The sequence below is a fragment of the Sapajus apella genome, unplaced genomic scaffold, assembly GCF_009761245.1.
Source record: "Sapajus apella isolate SASKATOON/1434 unplaced genomic scaffold, GSC_monkey_1.0 scaffold34, whole genome shotgun sequence".
NCBI lineage: Eukaryota > Metazoa > Chordata > Mammalia > Primates > Cebidae > Sapajus > Sapajus apella.
The window spans coordinates 12,239,522-12,261,170 of NW_022436974.1; the positions used below are offsets into that span (position 1 = coordinate 12,239,522).

The 21,649-nt window shown below is 35.8% G+C and overlaps 1 protein-coding gene across 4 annotated transcripts in view; it reads left to right on the forward strand.

Annotated features, from left to right (window-relative positions):
- Positions 1 to 21,649, forward strand: part of NOX4 (NADPH oxidase 4) — a 150,980-nt gene that overhangs the window by 84,425 nt on the left and 44,906 nt on the right. For all 4 annotated transcript variants that reach the window (XM_032295811.1, XM_032295812.1, XM_032295809.1 and 1 more), the window contains one exon: positions 13,655 to 13,715. In XM_032295811.1, coding sequence (XP_032151702.1) covers positions 13,655 to 13,715 — 61 coding nt within the window. The remainder of the gene's footprint in view (positions 1 to 13,654; positions 13,716 to 21,649) is intronic.

Consider the following 21,649-nt stretch of genomic DNA (forward strand, 5'->3'; position numbering starts at 1 on the left):
AATAGTATCCCCACTGTGACTGACACAATTGTCTCCAGATGTAACCAGGTGCCTTCTGAGGGGCAAAATCACCTATAGTTGACAGCCACCGCATTAGATCAGTAGTTGGTCAACACAGCTTCCAATCCTGAAGGACTCCAGGATGTTCTTTTAGAGGCCACTGTGAGAAAGGAGAATTTAAGGACAATAGAGAAGTTGAGGGATGGGAGTGCTTAGCTTGTGTTCTGGAGACACCAATCACATCAGTGAGAACAGCTCACTTTTAAACGGTCTCTGTTAGGGGGATTCTGCTAAAGTACTCATATAAACATCATCATCTAAAAACATATTTTCATACTCAACTAGAATCCTTTTTGGAATTCCATGAAAATTATTTTGGTTACCATGAATTCCTGATGCTTTCATGTGATGTAGACCTTTGAAAGAGAATTTGATTACTTTTCAAATTCAAAAAAATTTTTTTTTTGTATGCACTGTCATCAATGCCCAAATAACAGTTTGGATATGAATCAAAAAGAAAAGTGGGAGAGCAGTATAAATATCGGACAAGTTCATCAAGAATTAAAATAACACGAGGATAGCCTCATGTACTTGATATTTTTGTCATATAAATGAAAGCTTTGTTTTTCCCCCTATGGGATCTCAAAGTGTGAAAATAGGAACAGTACATTGTTCTTGGAGAACAAATATTGGTTTAGTGAACACTTTGGGAAATAATGTGTTTTAATTGGTGGAAAAAGACAAGAGAGCTTCCCTCACTTCAGGGAAGCTCCTTTAGGTGTATGAGGCTCTGGAGCCTGTGGGTTGCCTTCTCTAGCAAAGGACATCTCACCCTGGGCCTTGACTCTTGAGGAAGCCCAGGGAGCCCTCAGCATGAAGGCTCTGAGTCCATTGCAGGCTTGTTTCAGAAGATTCAGATTCAGAAGTGCATGAGATGAACATAAAGAGGTTGGATGTCTGCAGTCTATATCCATCATAGTTTTTCTTTTCTTTTCACTTAAGAAAAAATTTTCTTATTTCTTCTGGTTGTATAAGAATTTTTTACCAAAATGACAAAAAGGAGAAAAAAGGATAATTGTAGTAAACCAGGTTTTGGAGACCACTTCTTTGATTCCTTTAAAGAAATGTTGTTCTTTGAAAATTATCCCAGATGTTGGGAGGTGGCATTGGAAGAGGGAAGGAAGGAAGGAAGGAAGGAAGGAAGGAAGGAAGGAAGGAAGGAAGGAGAGGAGAGGGGAGGAGAGGAGAGGAGAGGGAAGGAGGGAGGCAGGGAGGGAGGGAGGCAGGGAGAGAGGGTGAAAAGGAAGGAGGGAAGGAAGGAAGGAAGGAAATAAGGGAAGGAGGGAGGAGGAAAAGAGGAAAGGAGGGAAGGAGGGAAGGAAGGAAGGAGAGGAGAGGAAAGGGAAGGAGGGAGGCAGGGAGGGAGGGAGGCAGGGAGAGAGGGTGAAAAGGAAGGAGGGAAGGAAGGAAGGAAGGAAATAAGGGAAAGAGGGAGGAGGAAAGGAGGGAAGGAAGGAAGGAAGGAGAAGGAAGGAAGGAAGGAGAGGGAAGGAGGGAGGCAGGGAGGGAGGGAGGCAGGGAGAGAGGGTGGAACGGAAGGAGGGAAGGAAGGAAGGAAAGAGAGTGAGGGAGGGAGACAAGGAGAGAGATGGAGGGAGGGAGAGAGGTTGGGAGGGAGGGAGGGAAGGAGGGAGGTATAAAAGACATTTCCAATGGCTTAGTTAGGAAAATGCTGCTTAATATGTATTTTAATATGCATAGTGCCTACTAATATATTAATGGGTTTGAGAAGTTCTTTAATATATAATCTCATTATTTTTTTTCTTTCTTTCTTTTTTTTTTTTTTTTTTTTTTTTTTTTGAGACAAAGTCTGGCTCTGTCACCCAGGCTGGAGAGCAGTGGTGTGATCATGGCTTACTGCAGCCTAGACTTCCAGGCTTAGCCTCCTGAGTAGCTGCGACTACAGGCACATGCCACCATGCCTGGCTACTTTTTTTTTTTTTTAATTTATAGAGATAGGGTCTCTCTATGTTGCCCAGGCTGATCTCAAACTCTTGCCCTCAAGCAGTCCTCCTGCCTCAGCCTCCCAAAGTGCTGGGATTACAGGCATGAACCATCCCATGCCACCAATCCTATTACATTTTGTTAACTCATTTAGTTAATGCTTTCCCATTTTCCCGCTTTTAGGTCTCACCCTGGGAACCACCTCATTTTCTTTCACGTATTTACCCCTTAAACTCCACCCATTCTCTTTGCCTGGGAACTCTCATTCATCCTTCACATCCCATCTTCATATCACTTCTGCTGAGCGGCCTCCACTGACCCTCCCAATTAGATTAAGTATCCTGACCTTTTTCATTCTTTTTAGAGCATCCCACATGCACTCTTCAACACCAGTCATTAAATTATTTGTTTAATTAATTTCTGTTCTCCTCAGAGACCATACGCTTCATGAGCCCTTTGAAAGATGAATTCATAACACAGTATCTGGCACATAATAGATGCATATCTGTTGAAAGAGTAAAAACCACCTCATATATAGAGTTCAGGACCTAGCGTGAGAAGTGCTTTGTGGATAGATATTCCTTCCCTCATCTCTTTATAGCACACTCTTTCTTAGAGGGTGCAACTACAGAAAAGGAAATGTTGGAGGGATAAAGGAGAAAGGAAAAATACTTATTTCCAAAGTGGCTCTCATTTGAAGTAGACTGAGTCAGAGTAGAGTGTTTAATTAAAGTCTAATCTTTTAGGTGATGGTACTTACTTCTCTCTAACAAAAGAGGAAAGGAAAATCTACCTATGGCAAAGGTCTTTAGAAAGAACCACGAAAGACAAATAGACACAATTTGTGGATTATATCTGGTCTATGACAAAGTCATTTTTCACATCACCTCTCTGATCAGGCAAAACAACATAAAACTACTTGTTCCTCCATCTGTGCTTATATGACAAATCCTATCAATATTTCTTAGATTCACGTAGTATCTTGTAGGTTGAAATAGACCTTGACTCTACAAGGTTAGGTTTTGTATTCACGTTCAATCATTTTTTAAACATCAGTTTTTGCATGTTTTACTTAAGTTTTATTAAACCTCAATTCTAAATACTGTTTTCTTAAAACCACTTTATCTCATAGATATTTTAAATTTTTATAATAGTTGGCTCTAAATAAAATTTTAAGGCAAAGAAATTATTTTTATCAGACCACCTGTTTATCATGTAGGCTTAGAAAATGGTTTATACCTTTCCCAGTTTTGGGGGGTTGCAAGCTTGCTCATTTGTACTATCCCCCAAAGGAGTTTTTGTTTTCATAAGTGGAATATAGGCAAATTGCTGCTGATTAGAAATGAATTTGAATAGAGCAAAGATTTCTAAGCCAAATTTTACATTAGTTATGCTAATTTAGTCTTTTCCTGCCATTTCTTCTTTGTCTAATTACTTCTATTTGGCACTTAGAAATGTAAAATGCATGCTTTCAAACATTTTCACTGCATAGTTGTCTTAAGAGTTCCTTTGAAATAAAACAAAGTTTCCCATTTGGTGATCCCCACTTAAAAGTAAGTATCACATCTTTGTCAAAGATAATAGTACCTACTAATTAAGTGCCTAAGAGACTCTTTCATAGCTTTTGTGAATATTACATTATTTAATTCTTATAATGTTTCTATGAGACATGTATTGTTAAGTCAGTGATGCAGAAAGGAATGTGGCTCAGAGAGACTAAATAGCATGCCCAAAGTCACACATTTCGTTGTGGTAGAGGTGAAATACAAACACAGACCTGTCGGTCTGAGGCATGTCATTAACTGTTCTGCACTGTCTTTCTCCTGCCACACCATCCGTCCATACTGAGGGCTTTCTTATTCCTAACACTGCTATTATTTTTGAACATCTATGTTGCTGGAGTCAGAAAACAAATATAAGTTTAAAATTACCATTTGGAACTGAGGTTTATTGAAAACTCAAATATGTGTTTTCTACAGAAATATGAAAGCTTTGGATTGTCCATACTACTAAGCTCTTTTAATACTGTGAAATGTTGAAATTTGAGTAAGTCACCTGTTTGTAAAAGTCTAATACTTACTTTCATTACTGTGCCAGTTAGAATCAAACTGATAATATATACCACTATTTCACATTCAGTAGTTTTTTTAATCTCACTAATTAAGATGGAGATTAAGCTTTTCAAACTGAAAGTACAACTTCAAAGTACAAAAGATAGGGCACAGAAACACTATTTCAGTCAAGGTAAAGCTAAGCTTTAAGCACTGATTTATTGGGAGTGCAAGAGTTGGAGTTTTGATTATTTAAAGTGCTTCACTATTTTTAACACATAACATTGACTTCCCTACACAAGAATGATATCGTAATGTGATGAGTTTTCCAAGGAAATTGTGACTGTTTTTTTGTTGGTACACCTATATTCTCTCATGGTAAAACCTCACACACACATTTGCTGACAAAACTGATGGAAATTATAGGACATTGTGTCGTATCAGATCATGGATTTTAGAATACTACAGCTTGGCATGGAGTCCTATATGCTCTAGTTTCTGATATTAAGACTGTGAACATGAAAATTAACATACTTAATGTTGGGTTTACTTCTTTATAAAAATGTAGTTAATAATAGCAACTTCTCCATGGAGTTACTCTACTATTAATAAAAAAGATATAATTAAGTGGTATGTGTGAAGCTTGGCATATAGCAAACTCTCTGTAAATAGATTTTGTTATGGTTGTTTCAAATAGTTACTGAGGGACCAAAGACATGGATTAAACTAAGATTTTTTCCCCTTATTCTTCAGCATGTAGTAACTGACTAAGCTTTGGCTACAGATTGTTTTAGAAACAGTCTTTTGGGGGACTGATGACTAACTTACCTTTTATGGTCTTCTAGCCTTAAGGATGAATGATGTTTTAGGTTAGGTTTCCTTGGAAACAGGCTGGGAGGCATATTGCATGCAGCAGATTTGTTGTGAAGTATGCTTAGGAAGACAATCAATAACGATTGACTAAAAGGACAAGGCAGAACCTGAATTATGTAATACAGTTGCATAGAAGTCTCAGAAGATCTGACGGGAGCTCTGCAGATGAAATGACAGCTTGCAGTGGTCCTGTCTTGAAATCAGGGGCCCAAACCTGTAACCCCCAATCGACCAATCCTTGGATTTGAGATACCTCCAGGTTGCCATAGGCAAGGAAGCTTTGTTCTATGGATAGCTATTCCGGGGACAGGTCTCAGTAGTGAGCCCTCCGAGGCAACCCCTTCAGAAGCTTGGAAGAATGGCAGATGAGTGTGTTGATCCTGGAAGTTGAGAGGTGGGTGGGAAGGGAAAGGGCCTAAGCAGTGCAACAAGGTATCCTTTAAGTAGGTTTTAAAAACATATACCTTTTATGAGATAATTCTCCATTTTTAACACTAGAAATTAAATTTGAGGTACATATAAATTCTAGTAGGTCTACGCCAACTGAACTTCAAAAGTCTGTTGTCCAGACTACAAATTTATTTACATTTGAGAGGTCTAAAGCATAGATTGCTGAAGAGACCAAAGAAACCCAAATAATACAATCAATAACATAGTTCGAACCAAACCCGTTTCTTAACTCTTCTCTCACTTTACACCTTTATTGATTTAAAACCTGTGTAGAATGTAATGTTTTGTTCTTCAACTCTGTAACGGATGTCTACAAGTATTTTCCAGCTGTGCTCTGCAATTACCAAATTTAAGATTTTCTACCAAATCAAATCCTATATTAAGGTATGTTCTCACCTAATTTAGCTATATAAATTAGAGATAATTGGAAAAAGCCCTAAGTTAAGAGAGCATGAAACTTACTGCTTACTACACAATATAGCTTCTCTTCATATTTAGCTGAGGTTGACATTATTTTCACACTAATTTCATGGATTCTCAATTAAGGAAATAATTTAGAGTCTGCCTTTTAAATAGTAGTAACGAGTTGATGCTTACATGAATACCTCTTTATTCTTCTGTTATTATTTTTAGTCAGGAACAAACGTGGTTTCCTGACATCTGTATTCTCCGTTGTATGATTCATTGTTTTTAAGCTTGAATAACCTGATTTCACATATTTTTCCGTGAGTCAGAAGCATGTCTAGCTGTTAGTTTGTTATTGTCTGCACTTTTACATAGCATAGCTGCACTAGCCATCATTTTTCTACCTTGTGTTTTTAATCTTTTAACCAGTCACTATGGGAATAGATTTTCCAGTTTTCAATGAAAACCAGGCAAGAATGGCTATGGATCTTACAAATATTGGCAACATTTTATTGCTATTGTTTATTTAATTTTGTGGGTTTAAATGAAACCAGGAAGTCTGCAGCAGTTTTGATCTCTGGTCTTGCTCTCATCTATTTAAACCTTAAAAATTGCTTTGCTCTGTGGTTTCCCAATTTTATTGCTTGACCAGAACTAGCTTGGATACATGATAGGTTAACATGGCAACAATGTATCTTAATCATAGATGAAGCAAAGTGGTCAAAATTACCAGAGAAGATGATTAATGTTCATGAAAAATTAATGGGACATCTCAGTCTCTTGAGACTTAAACATCATCTAACTGCTCTAGTTTTGCTTTTTTCCAGGGGAAATAAAAATAGTCCCTTAGTGTCTAATGAGAGTTTGCATGATAAGTATGAACTTTAGCAGGTTAGTGTATTTAGAGTAAATCTACTAAATATTGAGCTTAATTTATCCAATCCTTATTTTTGGATGCTTCTTTTTACCTAAGGACCCAAAGGAAATGATGAATAAAAGTTTCTTTCTTGAGTCACATCCCTTCTAGCTATCGCTCCCTGTCTCAGCAATCCAGTTCCTTTCCTCTCATTCTCTTAAATCAACCAACTTTTGCCCACAGCACACCACTAAAACATTTCCAGGTTCAGCAATGACCATGTTATTCTTAGGTTCTCACTCTACAGTGGGCTTGACCAATAAGCAGCGCTTAATACAGCTGATCATTCACTTTACTGAAACACTTTTTTCCACTTATCTGTTTTTTTCTCCACATTTTCTGGCTGCTTTTACTTAGTCTATTTTTGTTGTTCCTGGTCATTCCTGGAAGCTCTAAGTATCAGAACATACCAATGTCCATTTCTTCAACATCTCTTCCTCTCTAGCTGTACATATTTCTGGGGTAGTCTCCCTCATCATCTGTATTGCTTTCACGTCCCGAATTTATATTCCCAGCCCGGATTTTAATTCTGCAATTCAGGCTCATATTTCCAGAACATTTAGGCCTTTGGATTTACTTTGATGGATAAAGGAGTCATGGAATCGTGTGGGTAGAGAAATGACGTGATATGGCTTACTTTTCAACAGGATAACGCTGGCTGCTGTGTTAAGAGTAGATAAGGGGAAGCAAGAGCAGAGGCAGGATGTCCAGTTAGGAGTCCAGTTAGGAGCTGTTGCAGTCGTCCAGTCGAGGTATGATGATGGTTATGACCAGGGTGATAACAGTGGAAGTGTGAGAAATGATCATATTATGAATATACTTTAGAGTTAACAAAATTTATTCCCTGGATTGTATATATAATGTGAAAGGAAGAGAAGTCAAGGCTGATTCCAAAGTTTTTGGCCTGAGCAGCTGGAATTTCATTAAGGTAGGGAAGGTTGGGGATGGAGAGGAGGTTCTGATGGAAATTTGTGCAACTCCACTTAGGATGTGTTATTTTGAGATGACACTTAGAATGCTTTCATTAAATATTTATTCAGCTAATGACTGGCATCTCAGCCCTGCCTTCCATGACCAGTTATTTCTATACATAGAACCTTTTGTGTTCTACCCTCCTTGTCTTGCGTTTGTGGAGTAGTAGTTACGTAGCCTGTGATCAGAGCAAAGTGAATTTTGGGATAAAATTAACTCATATACAGACACAAACAGATTTTTTTTTTTGAATAATGATCCCCAACTCTAACTTCCTCCTATTACCTTTAAGACCTGAGTTTCTCCAGTGTTCTGATCAAAAGATGGTCTTGTTTCTCAAGGTAATCTCTGTTTGAAGGCAGTGGGATTTTGGCTTCATATGTTTTCTTCAGCCAGTTCGTAAACCACCACGTCATCCACTTGTCACTTTTCAAAAATTTGTTGACATCTCTTTATTTTTCTTATCACTCCCCATGTTATTTTTGCCATTGTGGTTATCTATTTTTATATCTCTAAACTGTTATTTTAGTATTCCCTTTGCCTAAGGAACCTGAGGTAAATGAACATGTTCAATCCAAGTTAATAAAAATTCCATTTACATATTCTTCCAGAATCTTTATTTTTAATATTTAACATATTTTTCATTCAAATATACAATTAAACACTTTTTTCTTTCATATAAACGCAAAAGCATTAAAGTTTTAATTTGTCAAAATGATTACTGTCATGACATTTCATTAATTGTGGAAGATTCAGTGTTCCATGTTCTTGTCTTTTTGTAGACTTTTGGAACAGTCTTCAGTTGTGAAATTGCATGAGCTCCTAGCATAATAGTCTGTGGAGTATTTTGGACACTAAATAAATATTTCTTGAGTGAATAAATAAATTCTAGAAGTACTTGCCCACCTTTGACATTTTTATTCATTCTCAGGTTAATTCTCCTGTATTTTTCATCCAGTACTTACTATTCAATTGATATTATAATATGTATTCAACTGATACCCTCGATGTGCAAGGTGCTGTAGAATATGTAATAATGATTTAGAAGTAGTTCTTGATCTCAAGACATTTACAGTTTATTAATACAGGAAAAATTACATAAAAATAAAGAACTAGACTGTAATAAGGAACATAAAAGTCATACTCATAATTTGAGGACTCAGGGAAATGAAATGAGAATTTTCTTGGCAGGAAAAATCAGGATATCTTTATAAAATGGGGGCTTTTAAGATAAACCTTGAAAAGTTGCTAGGATTCAATATGAGACATGGAAAAGAAGTCACTCAAAATGAGTAGGCTCGTATGTAGGGAGATGAAGGGACTAGAGAATGTATTAGTTGGTAAGTACTGGTTTAGCTCGATTAGAGTAAATAAAGGGGAAACATGGATATAAAGCCAGAAAGAATTTGAAACAGATGTGTTTGGCCATAGGCCATAGGACACAAAGAATATGGGTGTTTTTTCACAGAGGAACACAAAAGGTTAATCAATAGGAGATTGCTGTGATCAGACATTTTCATTGGGAAGCCTGTTGGAAAGGAAATGAAAGGTGATTGAATGCTGGCAAGATAAATAAGTAGTATTTGTCAGAGAGATTTGAGTCTCTGTTCTGAGAAGGATGTAGGCTCTATTTCCAGATATATGGAATTAGAAGGAGAGGATAGTTTTGGAAGTATTAATAAGATAACATTAATTTTAAATATGGTAAATTTAGAGTGAATTTCAGGTATAAACGTCTAACAGGCAGTCAAAAGTATGAAACTAAGAACTTGGGAAGAAAGGGTTAAAATAAAGATTTGACAAAAATGATTAAAGAACATTATATTCTGTGATCATTTTCTCAGGTTTAACACATTTAGTTCTAGAAAAGTTGCTATTTTGGAATCATTTTTAATTTTTACTAAAAGGCTCTTGATTTACAAATAAAAATGCAGCTTGTAACTGTTTTATGATGTATAAATTCATATTTATTCAAAAGCAATGTGTGGAGACATCAAGTGACATTGTTTTTAAATTTAGTTCCCAAACATGACAAGTTACAAATATCTTTTTATATTTTGTTATAAAATTATTAGCCATTTGTGCACATTAAAAACCCAGTGCCATACTGAAGAAATAATTGGAAGTTAAAGTTATATTTTCTCAAGGACATTAAAGTACATATTTCTCCAGATCTGTTTTTACAGTCGAATTGTCAATTTTTATTTTTCTTAGAATTAGGTGAATATATATTCTATTATTTACATTAAGGTCAACATGATCCAAACTTTATTTTTTATTTGGAGAAAACTAAAGAGATTCAGCAATATCTTAATGTTTACAGTTAAATTAAAATTTCAAAATACTTAAAAATTATTATCATAGCAAAGACTTGGATCAATTTTAAAACATAGATATATATGTATATGAAATACTTGTGAGACTTCTCTGTCATTATTTATACTTCCCAAGTTAGTATTCCTAAACTTTTTTTTTTTTTTTTTTTTTTTTTTTTTGAGACGGAGTTTCGCTCTTGTTACCCAGGCTGGAGTGCAATGGCGCGATCTCAGCTCACCGCAACCTCCGCCTCCTGGGTTCAGGCAATTCTCCTGCCTCAGCCTCCTGAGTAGCTGGGATTACAGGCACACGCCACCATGCCCAGCTGAATTTTTGTATTTGTAGTAGAGATGGGGTTTCACCATGTTGACCAGGATGGTCTCGATCTCTTGACCTCGTGATCCACCCGCCTCGGCCTCCCACAGTGCTGGGATTACAGGCTTGAGCCACCGCGCCCGGCCTCCTAAACTTTTATTATATATTGTCTTCAATGAGAAAAAAACACAAATATCTGTCTTTTTATTTTAATATTAATATGTGCCAAACTACACATATTATTCTGTAACTTTTTTAACTGAAAAATATCCATGAGCATATCTTTTTATTCATGTTTTAGCAGAAATAACAAAGCTATAGATATCAATGCTTGTACTATTTCGTCCCTTTGAGATGTTTTGTGAAACAAAAAGACAGTGAGAAAACAATGATCACTACAATGTGTTCTAGCAATATTAGTGAATCTGGATTTTTTTTAATGCAAAGATGCTAAAATGTGATTCTAAGATCTTCAGTTTTCAAACCACAAATACTGAAGTCATTCTTTATGTTATTCTGTGAAGCTTCTTTGCAAATATGAGGCTACATGCTTAAATAAAGACTGTTAAAGTTCTTAGTTTGGAGAAATATCAGTGACTTATAAAGACATCATTTCCAAGAGATTGAGTCAAATAATATTATGTTTTAACCATTCAACATCAGACCAGCATTTGAAGCTATATTGATACTTTGAACTGGTACTTAGAAAAGGGAAGTTTACAGTCTCCTATGAGACCCAAAGAGATGTTAAACATTGTGTGCAATTACCTTTCACAATATCTGCTTCGAAAGAATTTAACAGAGATATTAATATTTGGCAAAATATGTGTTTTATTTTAGAATGCATTATGAGATTAACTCAAGCCACATGTACCCTCAGGCACACAAGAACGAACATTCTTTGCTTTCCATTTTGATTCTTCTTGATTTTAGGTCATCTTTTTATAACCTGAGACCTAGTTCACAGTGAAGGACATCCAGTGTCATGTGGACTATCAGTTTGGTAGCTCAGATCTTTGTTGGGTATTTTGCGTTTTGAGAGCTACAAGTTTTATTATACGAGACTCTGGCCAGCCTTTAGTAATATATAGTAAAATCGTGGGTGGCTTTTGTAGATAATGTCCTTTTATTTGGAGATTTACTGATGACAAAACTGGTTGCTTTCAGTTATTAAAAATCCCAGTGTAGCCTGGGTGTGGTGGCTCATGCCTGTAATCTCAGCATTTTGGGAGGCAAGGTGGATGGATCACATGAGGCCAAGAGTTTGAGACCAGCCTCGGCAACATAGTGAAACCCTAATTCTACTAAAAACACAAGAAAAATAGCTGGGCATGGTGGCAGACGCCTGCAATCCCAGCTACTTGGGAGGCTGAAGCAGGAGAATCTCTTGAACCTGGAAGGCAGAGGTTGCAGTGAGCTGAGATTGCGCCACTGCACTCCAGCCTGGGTGACAGAGCGAGACTCCATCTCAACAACAGTAACAAAGAAAGTTACAATGTAAATAAAACAATTAATTATATAATCACAATTATAAAGAAAAATATAATTTTAATAGTATAAATGTTTAAACAATGTCATTTAATATATTTCATTTTACTTCAATATTTTATGCTACTATTGGCAATAATAATCCTATCAGAAACAGATTGTAAAGTAGTAGTTTGCACATTGCATAGTACATTAACTCCAGTCCTTTAACATAGATTATGTGCTTTTAGTTTGTTTATAATTTATTATGAATGACTAATAACTACCTTATTATATATATTATATATAACATTATATATATATAGTATAATACCTATCTATATAAATACATATTTAGTGTTTTCACTGATTGTTGAGCTACTTTTCCTTTTTGCCTAATGAGCTGTTAACATGTCTTCATGGTACCTTCATCTTCATTTATTTCTCTCCTTATAGCATCCCCATATGACCTCCATTAGCTAGTCAACACAGTGAGCTCTGAAGTCTTGGTCTTGCTTTATGTAACCCAATCACTGATCAGAGGGTCCTTCCACTGCCGTTTTCTTTCATCTTTGCCTTGACTTCAGCCCCTATTTCCTCTTAATTCCTATTGTGGCATACGGATTCTACTAATGATCAACACATGCCTTTTTTCCTCTTATTCCATTTGATTTCTTATGCAACTCACTCGTTTTATGTATCTTTGCTTTAATAGAGACAGTGGCCTGCTATAATTAAGAATTAACAAGCCTGGATACGAATTTTGTCTTGTCTTTTTATTGGGCAAGTCAATCTTTTAAGCCTCAATGACTCCATTTTCTTATCTATAAAAAACAAGTCTCTAAAGTTATTGTAAATTTAAAAAATAAATCACTTAATACTTCCCATGGCACGTGGGTACTTGATGAAAGCTGGGTAATCACAGGCAGATGGTCCCTTACCCATAGCCATTAGTTTAGATGCATTTTTAGAATTCAGAATTTATGTACTTTAAAAGGTATACATATTTATATAGTACTTAATATCTCCAACAGGATGTTAGTCAGCATGCTTAAACAAGTTGATAATTCTGTAGGACAATACTTACGTATGAATTTGTACACAGAAATATTAGCCTCCCATTAATTCAAGTCAGATATTGTTACCAAATCAGCTATGAAAAAAATTATTTGAATTTTGGAATTGAGGATAAGGGAGTAGGAATCCAGAAAACAAGAGGAGGTTTTACATTTTTCTTACTGTAAACTAGATTTTATTCTTTCATTTTGACTACCTGGATGTCTTCTAGGTTTCCTAAATAGGGGACCACAGCACTTTTTTTAGCCTACACTTCCACAGCCCATCCCCTTCCCCAGGTACCCTCACCACTCCAGATTTCTTCTGAGAACTAAGGGTGGGAATGATATAGTTATTTCAGTAGGAGCATAATTGTTGGGCATGGAAAATTAATATCACATTAAGAATTTTTTCTCCCTGGAATTCGTTAGGATAGGTATATAATATCTAGGGAGAAAAGGACACAAAAATTCATTAGCTTTTATTTCTTCCTTTGTGATTAAAACCTGGCTTTTCTTATATGTATTTTAACTCAGAAGATGTTTTAGCAGGATTTGTAGTTAAATGAAATACACTAGCAATTTTAACCTGTGTAATGTATTGTTTCATATAAGTATTTATAGGTTCTAGAGAAATGTAAATAGTCTTATTGACCTGTTGACATTGCTTTTTTTTCCCACTGATAAGGATCTACATAGATTTTAGTCTGTTCCTTTCTATTATGTATTGACTTGGAGGACTTGCTATCAGGATAAAAGTTATAATTGAATTATAGTCTCGCATTATGTAATTATTAATCACAATTGATCCTAGTATTTATTTTTTTTAGTGTCCTACTGAAACCAAAGCAACATTTGGGGTTCATCTTAAAATAGTAGGAGACTGGACAGGTATGTAGAACACGCAATTTTAAGATATATTCTTTGAAAATAATGGAACGTAACAATTTGGATGTGTTTTATTGTAACTACCAGCATGTATAGAAATGTGTGTATGCTTTAAGCTGTTCTGTTTTTTTGGTTTTGTTTTTTACTTGTACAGTTTTGACATCTGTATTTTCTCTTTTAAGATGCATTTTTGCAATCAGAATATCTTGGATATCAGTAATTATTAGTAATATATTGTTCAATATGCTTGCAAATAATAGGTTTCTACCTCCTTATCAGGTTTACTGGCAATAGTGGGAATGCTGAAATGTGTTTCTTAGAAAACGTGAGTTTAAAATATGTGCTTGGTTTGACTCTCAAAATAACACCTGGTATTGAGATCACACGAATCTTCCAGTTCTTTCATGACATTTTTTTGTTGTATTTCTGTATATATAGCAACTTCACAGTATCTTTGGAATAGATACTTTTAACAGCAGGCTTGTTGGTTATACTTTACTTGTCTTCAGTAAATACTTTTTATTATCTGAGATATGCATTGCACTAAGAGCTCTGAGTAAATAAAAGAAACATTATTCATTCTTGTATTAATATTTCTGTGACCCACCAGAATAACTGACGAGTACTCAGTAACTGTTGGCTTGTTGGTTGGTTATGTTGTTGCTGCAGGAAAGAATGCAGATATAAACATAAATGCAAATGTAAATTTAAATATTCTTATAATTAGGTGCTAAACAAGGAGTTGGCATGTAAAATCCATAGGGAACGAGAAAAATGTAGCTTAAATGTGATCTAGGCCTGTAAGAGAAACTTCATAGAAAAGACAATTTGAGCTGAAGCTTAGAAATCAGGCAAATGAAGAAAGATGTAGGTAATTTAAGTGAAATTCACAGTATTGTCAAAAATCAGGAAAGGCAATGTTTAAACTCTCTTTGGAAGGGATGAATCCAATCAGCCTTTAGTAAATTAAACAAAAGCAAAGTCAATCAAACAAAATGAAACAAAAACAATCAAACAAAAGCAAAGATTTTGTTCTGGAGAGTAGTATAGAAGAGCCGTTTAGGGCCAACCTGGTGAAGATCATGAATGCCTTAGCAAAATACTGGAGTAACTGAGAGACTTTAGAGAACTTTTGAGGCATTTGAAGCACCATGATGAAAATAGTATTATAAGTTGCTAGTTAGATAGATTAAAATCAAGGGAAGACTTGAAGGTACTTAAAGGCAGAGGGAAAAAGAGGCAGTAGAGAGGCGGGATGGAAACTGGAAGTTATGCATTTGTGAACACAAGTTAAGAAGGTAGCATTAGAAGGAAGAATCTAGTATCAGTAAAAACCGGAGAGGGATAATATGTTGAATAATAAGAAAGACGAGTTTGAAATGAGGATTACAGTAGTTGATATAAAGAGCTTATTTCATATAGTTAAAAAATAATAGTGGTAGGTATAAAATTTAATGTCTTTAGAAAAGATAGTCAGCTTGGAATTAGGGACTTGAAAAAAAGGAAGGAAATCTACAACATAGGATTCTATGGGCAAACATCTAAATGAATTAAAAAGATCTTTGAGCGGTAATGACTCATTCAGAGTCATGAAAAACCAGGCTTACATGGATAATTTTCAGGTGGTAGCATTGAAAAGAGATCATGGTCATCCTCTGATAGATATACACTGGTGGAATATGAACAAATGAATAATCAGTATGCCCAAAATCAGTTGAAATAATCACAGTTTTTTGTTTGTTTGTTTTTGCACTGTTTTGGAAATAAAGAATAAGGAAAGCTCTTTTCTGGTGAGAATCCCAATATAGTAGGCATTAAGTTCAGTCATGAATGATAAATTGGTAGAATTCTATATTTGAAAGAAAATGCACAATGAAAACAAAATTTAATTCATAAGACTAAGCAGAAACTCCTGATGGTTTATTATTAGCTATTGTTACCAAGTTTCTTCACAAAGTGATTTTCTATTACCAGTAGCTCATTAAAATAAAGGATGTCTCACTATTTTAATCATCTCTATTAGGAACACTTAATAGTGTTAATTTTATCCTCCTTTTTTAATGTACTATGCCATTAAGAAAAACGAGATCATTCTATTTAGAGAGTTCAGTTCCAGTCAGATGCTTTTCAATTAATAGACCTTCTTTGTTGTTGATTTGAAATATTTGTTGACTTGGAAAAAAATAAGCATTCATGCAGAGAACCCCTAAATAATCGTGTCACTGTGTGACACTGTAGTTGAAAGAGATTTAGCTGCCTTACAACAATGAAATTACAATTTTTGAAGGAAAAATAGGAGCATTATCTTTGAGATCAAGAATCATTGGTTTCTATTCTAAAAGAATTTATTAAAACTCAGTATTAAGAGCAGTAGGTATAGGAAATATCAAAGATATACCTAAGAGGTTGAATATCAAAGTTTGGTTTTTTTTAAACTGACTTAGAGATATTTAATAGTGACTTGTTTTTTGTTTCTGTTTTTGTTTTTGTTTTTTGAGACAGAGTCTCATTCTGTTGCCCAGGCTGGAGTGCGGTGGTGTGATCTTGGTTCACTGCAACCTCCACCTCCCGGGTTCAAGCAATTCTCCTGCCTCAGCCTCCCGAGTAGCTGGGATTACAGGCACATGCCACTGTGCCAGCTAATTTTTGTACTGTTAGTAGAGACAGCGTTTCACCATGTTGGTCAGGCTTATCTTGAACTCCTGACCTCGTGATCCGCCCGCCTTGGCCTCCCAAAGTGTTGGGATTACACGCATAAGCCACTGCACCCAGCCAATAGTGACTTTTTATTTGTTGAAATATGTTTTGCATTGGCAGGGTACAGAGACTGAAGATCAGGTTTAAAGTAGGTCCATAAATGATCTCTCTAAGACTAATTAACTGTACCTAGCTATCGAGTGCTGGAAAAGTAAGCGAAACAGCTATGTAGCACAAGACAAAGAAGCATCAAACTCTCGTATTTGTTGTCTAGATTTTCATTTTTACCAGACCTCTGGCTGCATCTCCTAAATATGTGGAAGACCTGTTAAGTTTAGAAGATTCTTGAAACACTTTAGATACAATTCAGGTTTCTTGAAATGATGCAAGTAGACCGGGCACAGTGGCTCACGCCTGTAATCCCAGCACCTTGGGAGGCTGAGGTGGGAGGATCACGAGGTCAAGAGATTGAGACCATCCTGGCCAACATGGTGAAACCCCATCTCTACTAAAAAAAAAAGCACAAAAGATTAGCCGGGCGTGGTGGTGCATGCCTATTGTCCCTGCTACTCGGGAGGTTGAGGCAGGAGAATTGCTTGAAACCGGAAAACGGAGGTTGCAGTGAGCTGGGATCGCGCCACTGCACTCCAGCCTGGCGACAGAGCGAGACTCCGTCTCAAAGAAAAAAAATAGAAAAAAAAAAAAGAAATGATGGTAGTAGAGTGGATGGATTGGATTACCCAAGTATGTGTCTCTTCTAATTGAATTAATATCTTGTTGCTCTTCTAGAGTAGTCATTCTTTCCAGTTTCAAACATATGGTCACAGACTATTGACTAATCATTTTAAGTGTACAAAAATGTTTTGTTAATTTCTTCATTACATATGATTAGTATTGATTAATGTCTGAGATAATGCTATACCCTTGCTTATTTTGGTGGTCTGAATAGCCACTTATTCCAGAGATGTTTGAGTTGTACTACAACAGAATTAAAGACATAACATTCACATGTAATTAATGTAAAATTTCTGCCATTGATTCCTTCAGTAGTTAATGAATTTGTAATAATTGTGAATAAATATTCAATAAAGGACTTGTAGCATGTATCACATGACAACGTTTCTTTGAATCTTGGATATAAATACCCATATCGTCTACTGGAAAAGCTTTCTATAATCCAAAGATATGGTTATCTTTTAGGATTAAAAATGAGAAGACGGGGCATATATTATTGTGGATTTGCCTTAGTCACATGATATATTGACTACTCACAGTACAAGTAATGTTAAATATAGGTTTAATTAAGGACTGGGGCACACAAGAGTTGATAACTCTCTATTTGTTTCTATATCACTGTAGAACCCACTCATGTGTCAGGCTTTATCTAGATTTTTTCATGAAAAGATTAAAACGTGTTATGTGTTTAAAGTAATTTTTTTTTTTTCATTTTTGGAAACTCCTTATAAGTCAGATTATGACCACACTAAATTATATTAATGTTATTACTTTATAATGGCAACGTATTTTAGGCCAATTACGTCAACCACCTTACATTAGATATAACTGAATGTCTTTTGGTTGCTGCAAAAATCCAATAAATAAATAAATAGTATTTGGATATATGTAATCTCACAGAGTTTACACAGTTCATGTTCATATAATGTAAACTTTAAGCTTATAATAAATATTTATTATCAACTACTACATAACCAAAGGAGTGCCTGGAAGTACTCTTTTTGTTGTTACTTTGGCCATGACTAGTGAATTACAATGATTAGTCATTTGTGTAAAATAATATGTAAACTATTAGCTTTGGCTAATAATCCAACGTGTGTTAAACACCTACTGTGTTCCATACTATGTATTAGTCACTGGAGATACAGCATTGAACAAAAATGACCATGCCTCTGCTCTTAGAGAGATTGTATTTTGGTCCATGGGAAATTTGTCATTTTTTTGGAGATGTTTTGGTGTGACTCTATCTCCTTCCATTTGACTGTGGGTTAGAGATTGTAGCAGCCTCACCTACACCCCATGTCCTACCAGCCCCTGTGGATGGTAGTAGTTTTCTGCTACTCTCTGGATTTTTTTTCACCATCCTCAATTTGGCTTCTCACTTCTTCCCTCACCTAAGTCATTAGTTCCCTGTAATGAACTTCTTCCACTTTAATTATACAGTCGTGTTTCTGGCAGATCTGCACTGTAACACAGGTTAGCAAATCTTTCTGAACAGAGCCCTGAATAAAGAGGAGAAATATATAGGGGAATTGCATTTCATGAAGTGCAAAAACCCAGAGTAAGCCAAATACTTGTTCTCAAGGACCAGTAAGAAGTGCAGTGTTCCTGACACTAAGTGGGAAAGTTGTAGTTGATAAGATCTGAGAAATACCCATGAGTCAGATCAGGTGAGCAACTGCAGGACTTCAATTGTATTACAAATGTAACAGGAACCTGTTGGAAGATTTTGATCAGGACTTGACTCATATTTTGAAAGGGTAACTCTGACTGCTATATGGTAGGGGTAAGAATATACGTAACTTTGGAGATGAGTTAAGAGAGAGGCCTTTGCTGAAGTCCACATTAGAGAAAACTCTAGTTTGGCTTAGGTTAGTAGTGACTGGCTCATGAGAAGTGGTTGGATTTTAAAGGTACATCTGACAGGTTTTCTTGATGTATTACATGAGGGATGTAAGAGAAGTTAGGAATTAAGGAAGACTCTACGGCTTCTGCTTGAGTGAGTGAGCAGCAGTGCTGCCACTTAGTGAGATGCAGAGCACTACAGCATATTTGAGAGGCAAGGGTAGACAGAGTTCCATTTTAGACATATTAAATTTGAGAGGTCCTTTAGATTTCCAAAAGATGAGCTTGCATAGGCATTTGCATATGTAAGTCTGCAAATCAGGGAGCAGTCTGGGTTAGAGATTTTATTTGGGAATCATTTATATATTGATAGTTTTAAAGTATTGCAGCTGGATGGGATCACCTACAGCAGTATTTCTGATCTCTGTTAGATCCAACACTTTGTTTAATAACATTTTATGTGCCCATTTTGCAGTCTGAAAATGAAATTTATAGACATTAGGCACAACAAAGTCAATATAAGGTCCTAATTTAGTAAGTATAAAGAAGCTATTAACGTAAATTAATTTATAATACATGATTTTCAGTGGATATTTAAATTTTCAGACATGACTCCACTAGAATTAGTATAAAGTAGGTAGATACTTGTACCCACATATAGAATGATTATGAATAAGACATTCTAAATACAGGCTTCAAATACAATTCAAGTGCTGTGAGCACTGTTTCTCTCACTTTCTTAGCTCAGAGTGCAATGACAAAATACTGTAGCCTGCGTTTAAACAATAAAAATTTATTTTCTCACAGTTTAAGGAGCTAGAAGTCTGAGATCAGGGTGCCAGCCTGGTGAGTTTCTGGTGAGGGCTCTTATCCTGGCTTGGAGAGAGCTGCCTTGTCATTGAGCCTTCATGAGAGACATGAACCACACAACTGTGAAATGAGAGGAGAGCTCGCTGTCTCCTGTCTCTCCTTATAAGGACTCTACATCAGATAAAGGCTTTACCATTATAACCCCTTTTAATTACTTTCATGAAGGTGCTATCTCCAAAACAGCCATACTGAAAGTGAAGACTTCAATGTATGAATTTTTGGGGAGATAAAATTCAAATCACAGCACTTATGTTGTGATTTTTCCAACATGGCGAACAGCTTTTGGTTAAATTCTATACACAACAGAGTTCAGTATTCCTTTAGTTTCCAGGATGCTTGCAATCATAGAAGTTTCATTGCATATTAAAATCATGGAAAAACTTTGTATTTTTCATAATCGTAAATGAGTTTTACATTTACATGAGTATCCAGCAAGTCATTTGTAAAGCATGCAAGAAGTGAAACAATTATTTGTTCCACAGTATTCTCCACAGCATTGAGAATGCCTAGTGTCCCTCAAACCCACCCACTATATATTAGTAACTTCAGAATATTATTGAGAACCGAATTGCTTCCACGAGTTCTCAAAACCTCCCCTGGGAAGTAGCGCTGTCCCATTAGGAGTAACTGCTTTGAGGAATGGGGATAGACAGAGATATAACAGAGGATTGAGCCCTGAGACATTTCAACATGCAGTGTTTGTCAAAAGTAACTAAGAGGAGTGCCACCAAAGTTAGAAAAGAATCAGGAGTATTTGATTCTTAGACACCGTAGGACAGTGTTTCAAAAAAAAAAAAGAAGGATTGATCAATGTTATCAAATGCTGCTGAGAAGTGGAGTAACATGAGGGCTGACTTAATGACTTTGGGAGCTGTGGTTTTAATAGATTGTTAAGAACAAAGGTCTAATTGAAATAAGTTTAAGAAATAATAAAAGTAGGAGAGGACATGGAGCTGGTAAGTCTAGACAAATCTGGCAGCATGCTTGGGTGGCTCCTAGGGCTTGAGAGAAGGTGCTTTTCTTCCCACCTCTGTGGTCAGTGTAGTCATGTCTGAATAGCTTCCCATCACTCACAGTGATAGTAGTTATTCCACAGAAATTGATGAACATCATTCCTGTGGTGTGAATGTGTCCTCTAGAATTCATATGTTGAAATTTAATCAACGATATGATAGTATTAAGAGGTGGGACTTTTTGGAGTTGACATTTAGAATAAAGCTCTTATGGATGAGATTAGTGCCTTACCAAGGGCTTGAGGGAGTTGGTTTACTCTCTTCCGCTCTTCTACTGTGTATATTCCTCCCTTTGCTCTTCGCTCTTCTATTATGTAAGGACACAGCAATAAGGCACCATCTGAGAAGCAGAGAGCAGCCTTTACCGGGCACCAAAGCTGCTGGTGCCTTGATTTTGTGCTTCCCAGCCTTTAGAACTATGATAAATAAATTTCAATTGTTTATAAATTACCTAATTTGTGGTATTTTGTTACAGCAGCTCTCTAACAAAGACAACAGTAAAGTAGGCCTAATGTATTTATCTATTATTAGACCTGGCTATTAAATATTTGCCAGAATACCAGTGGACAGTTTCTAAGAAGTTTGTATGTAAAATGAAATAAAGAAAAAACAGCTGAAAGAAGAAAATAGGACAAGGAAGATATAAGTTAAAGGTATGTGATTATTTTATAATAATAGTATACTAAGTATATTATCATATATTTATACACTTATTTTAATGATGAGAATGAAGTAGAGGTTTATGTTGCTGGAGAAATTGAGGATATAGTTCCAGGA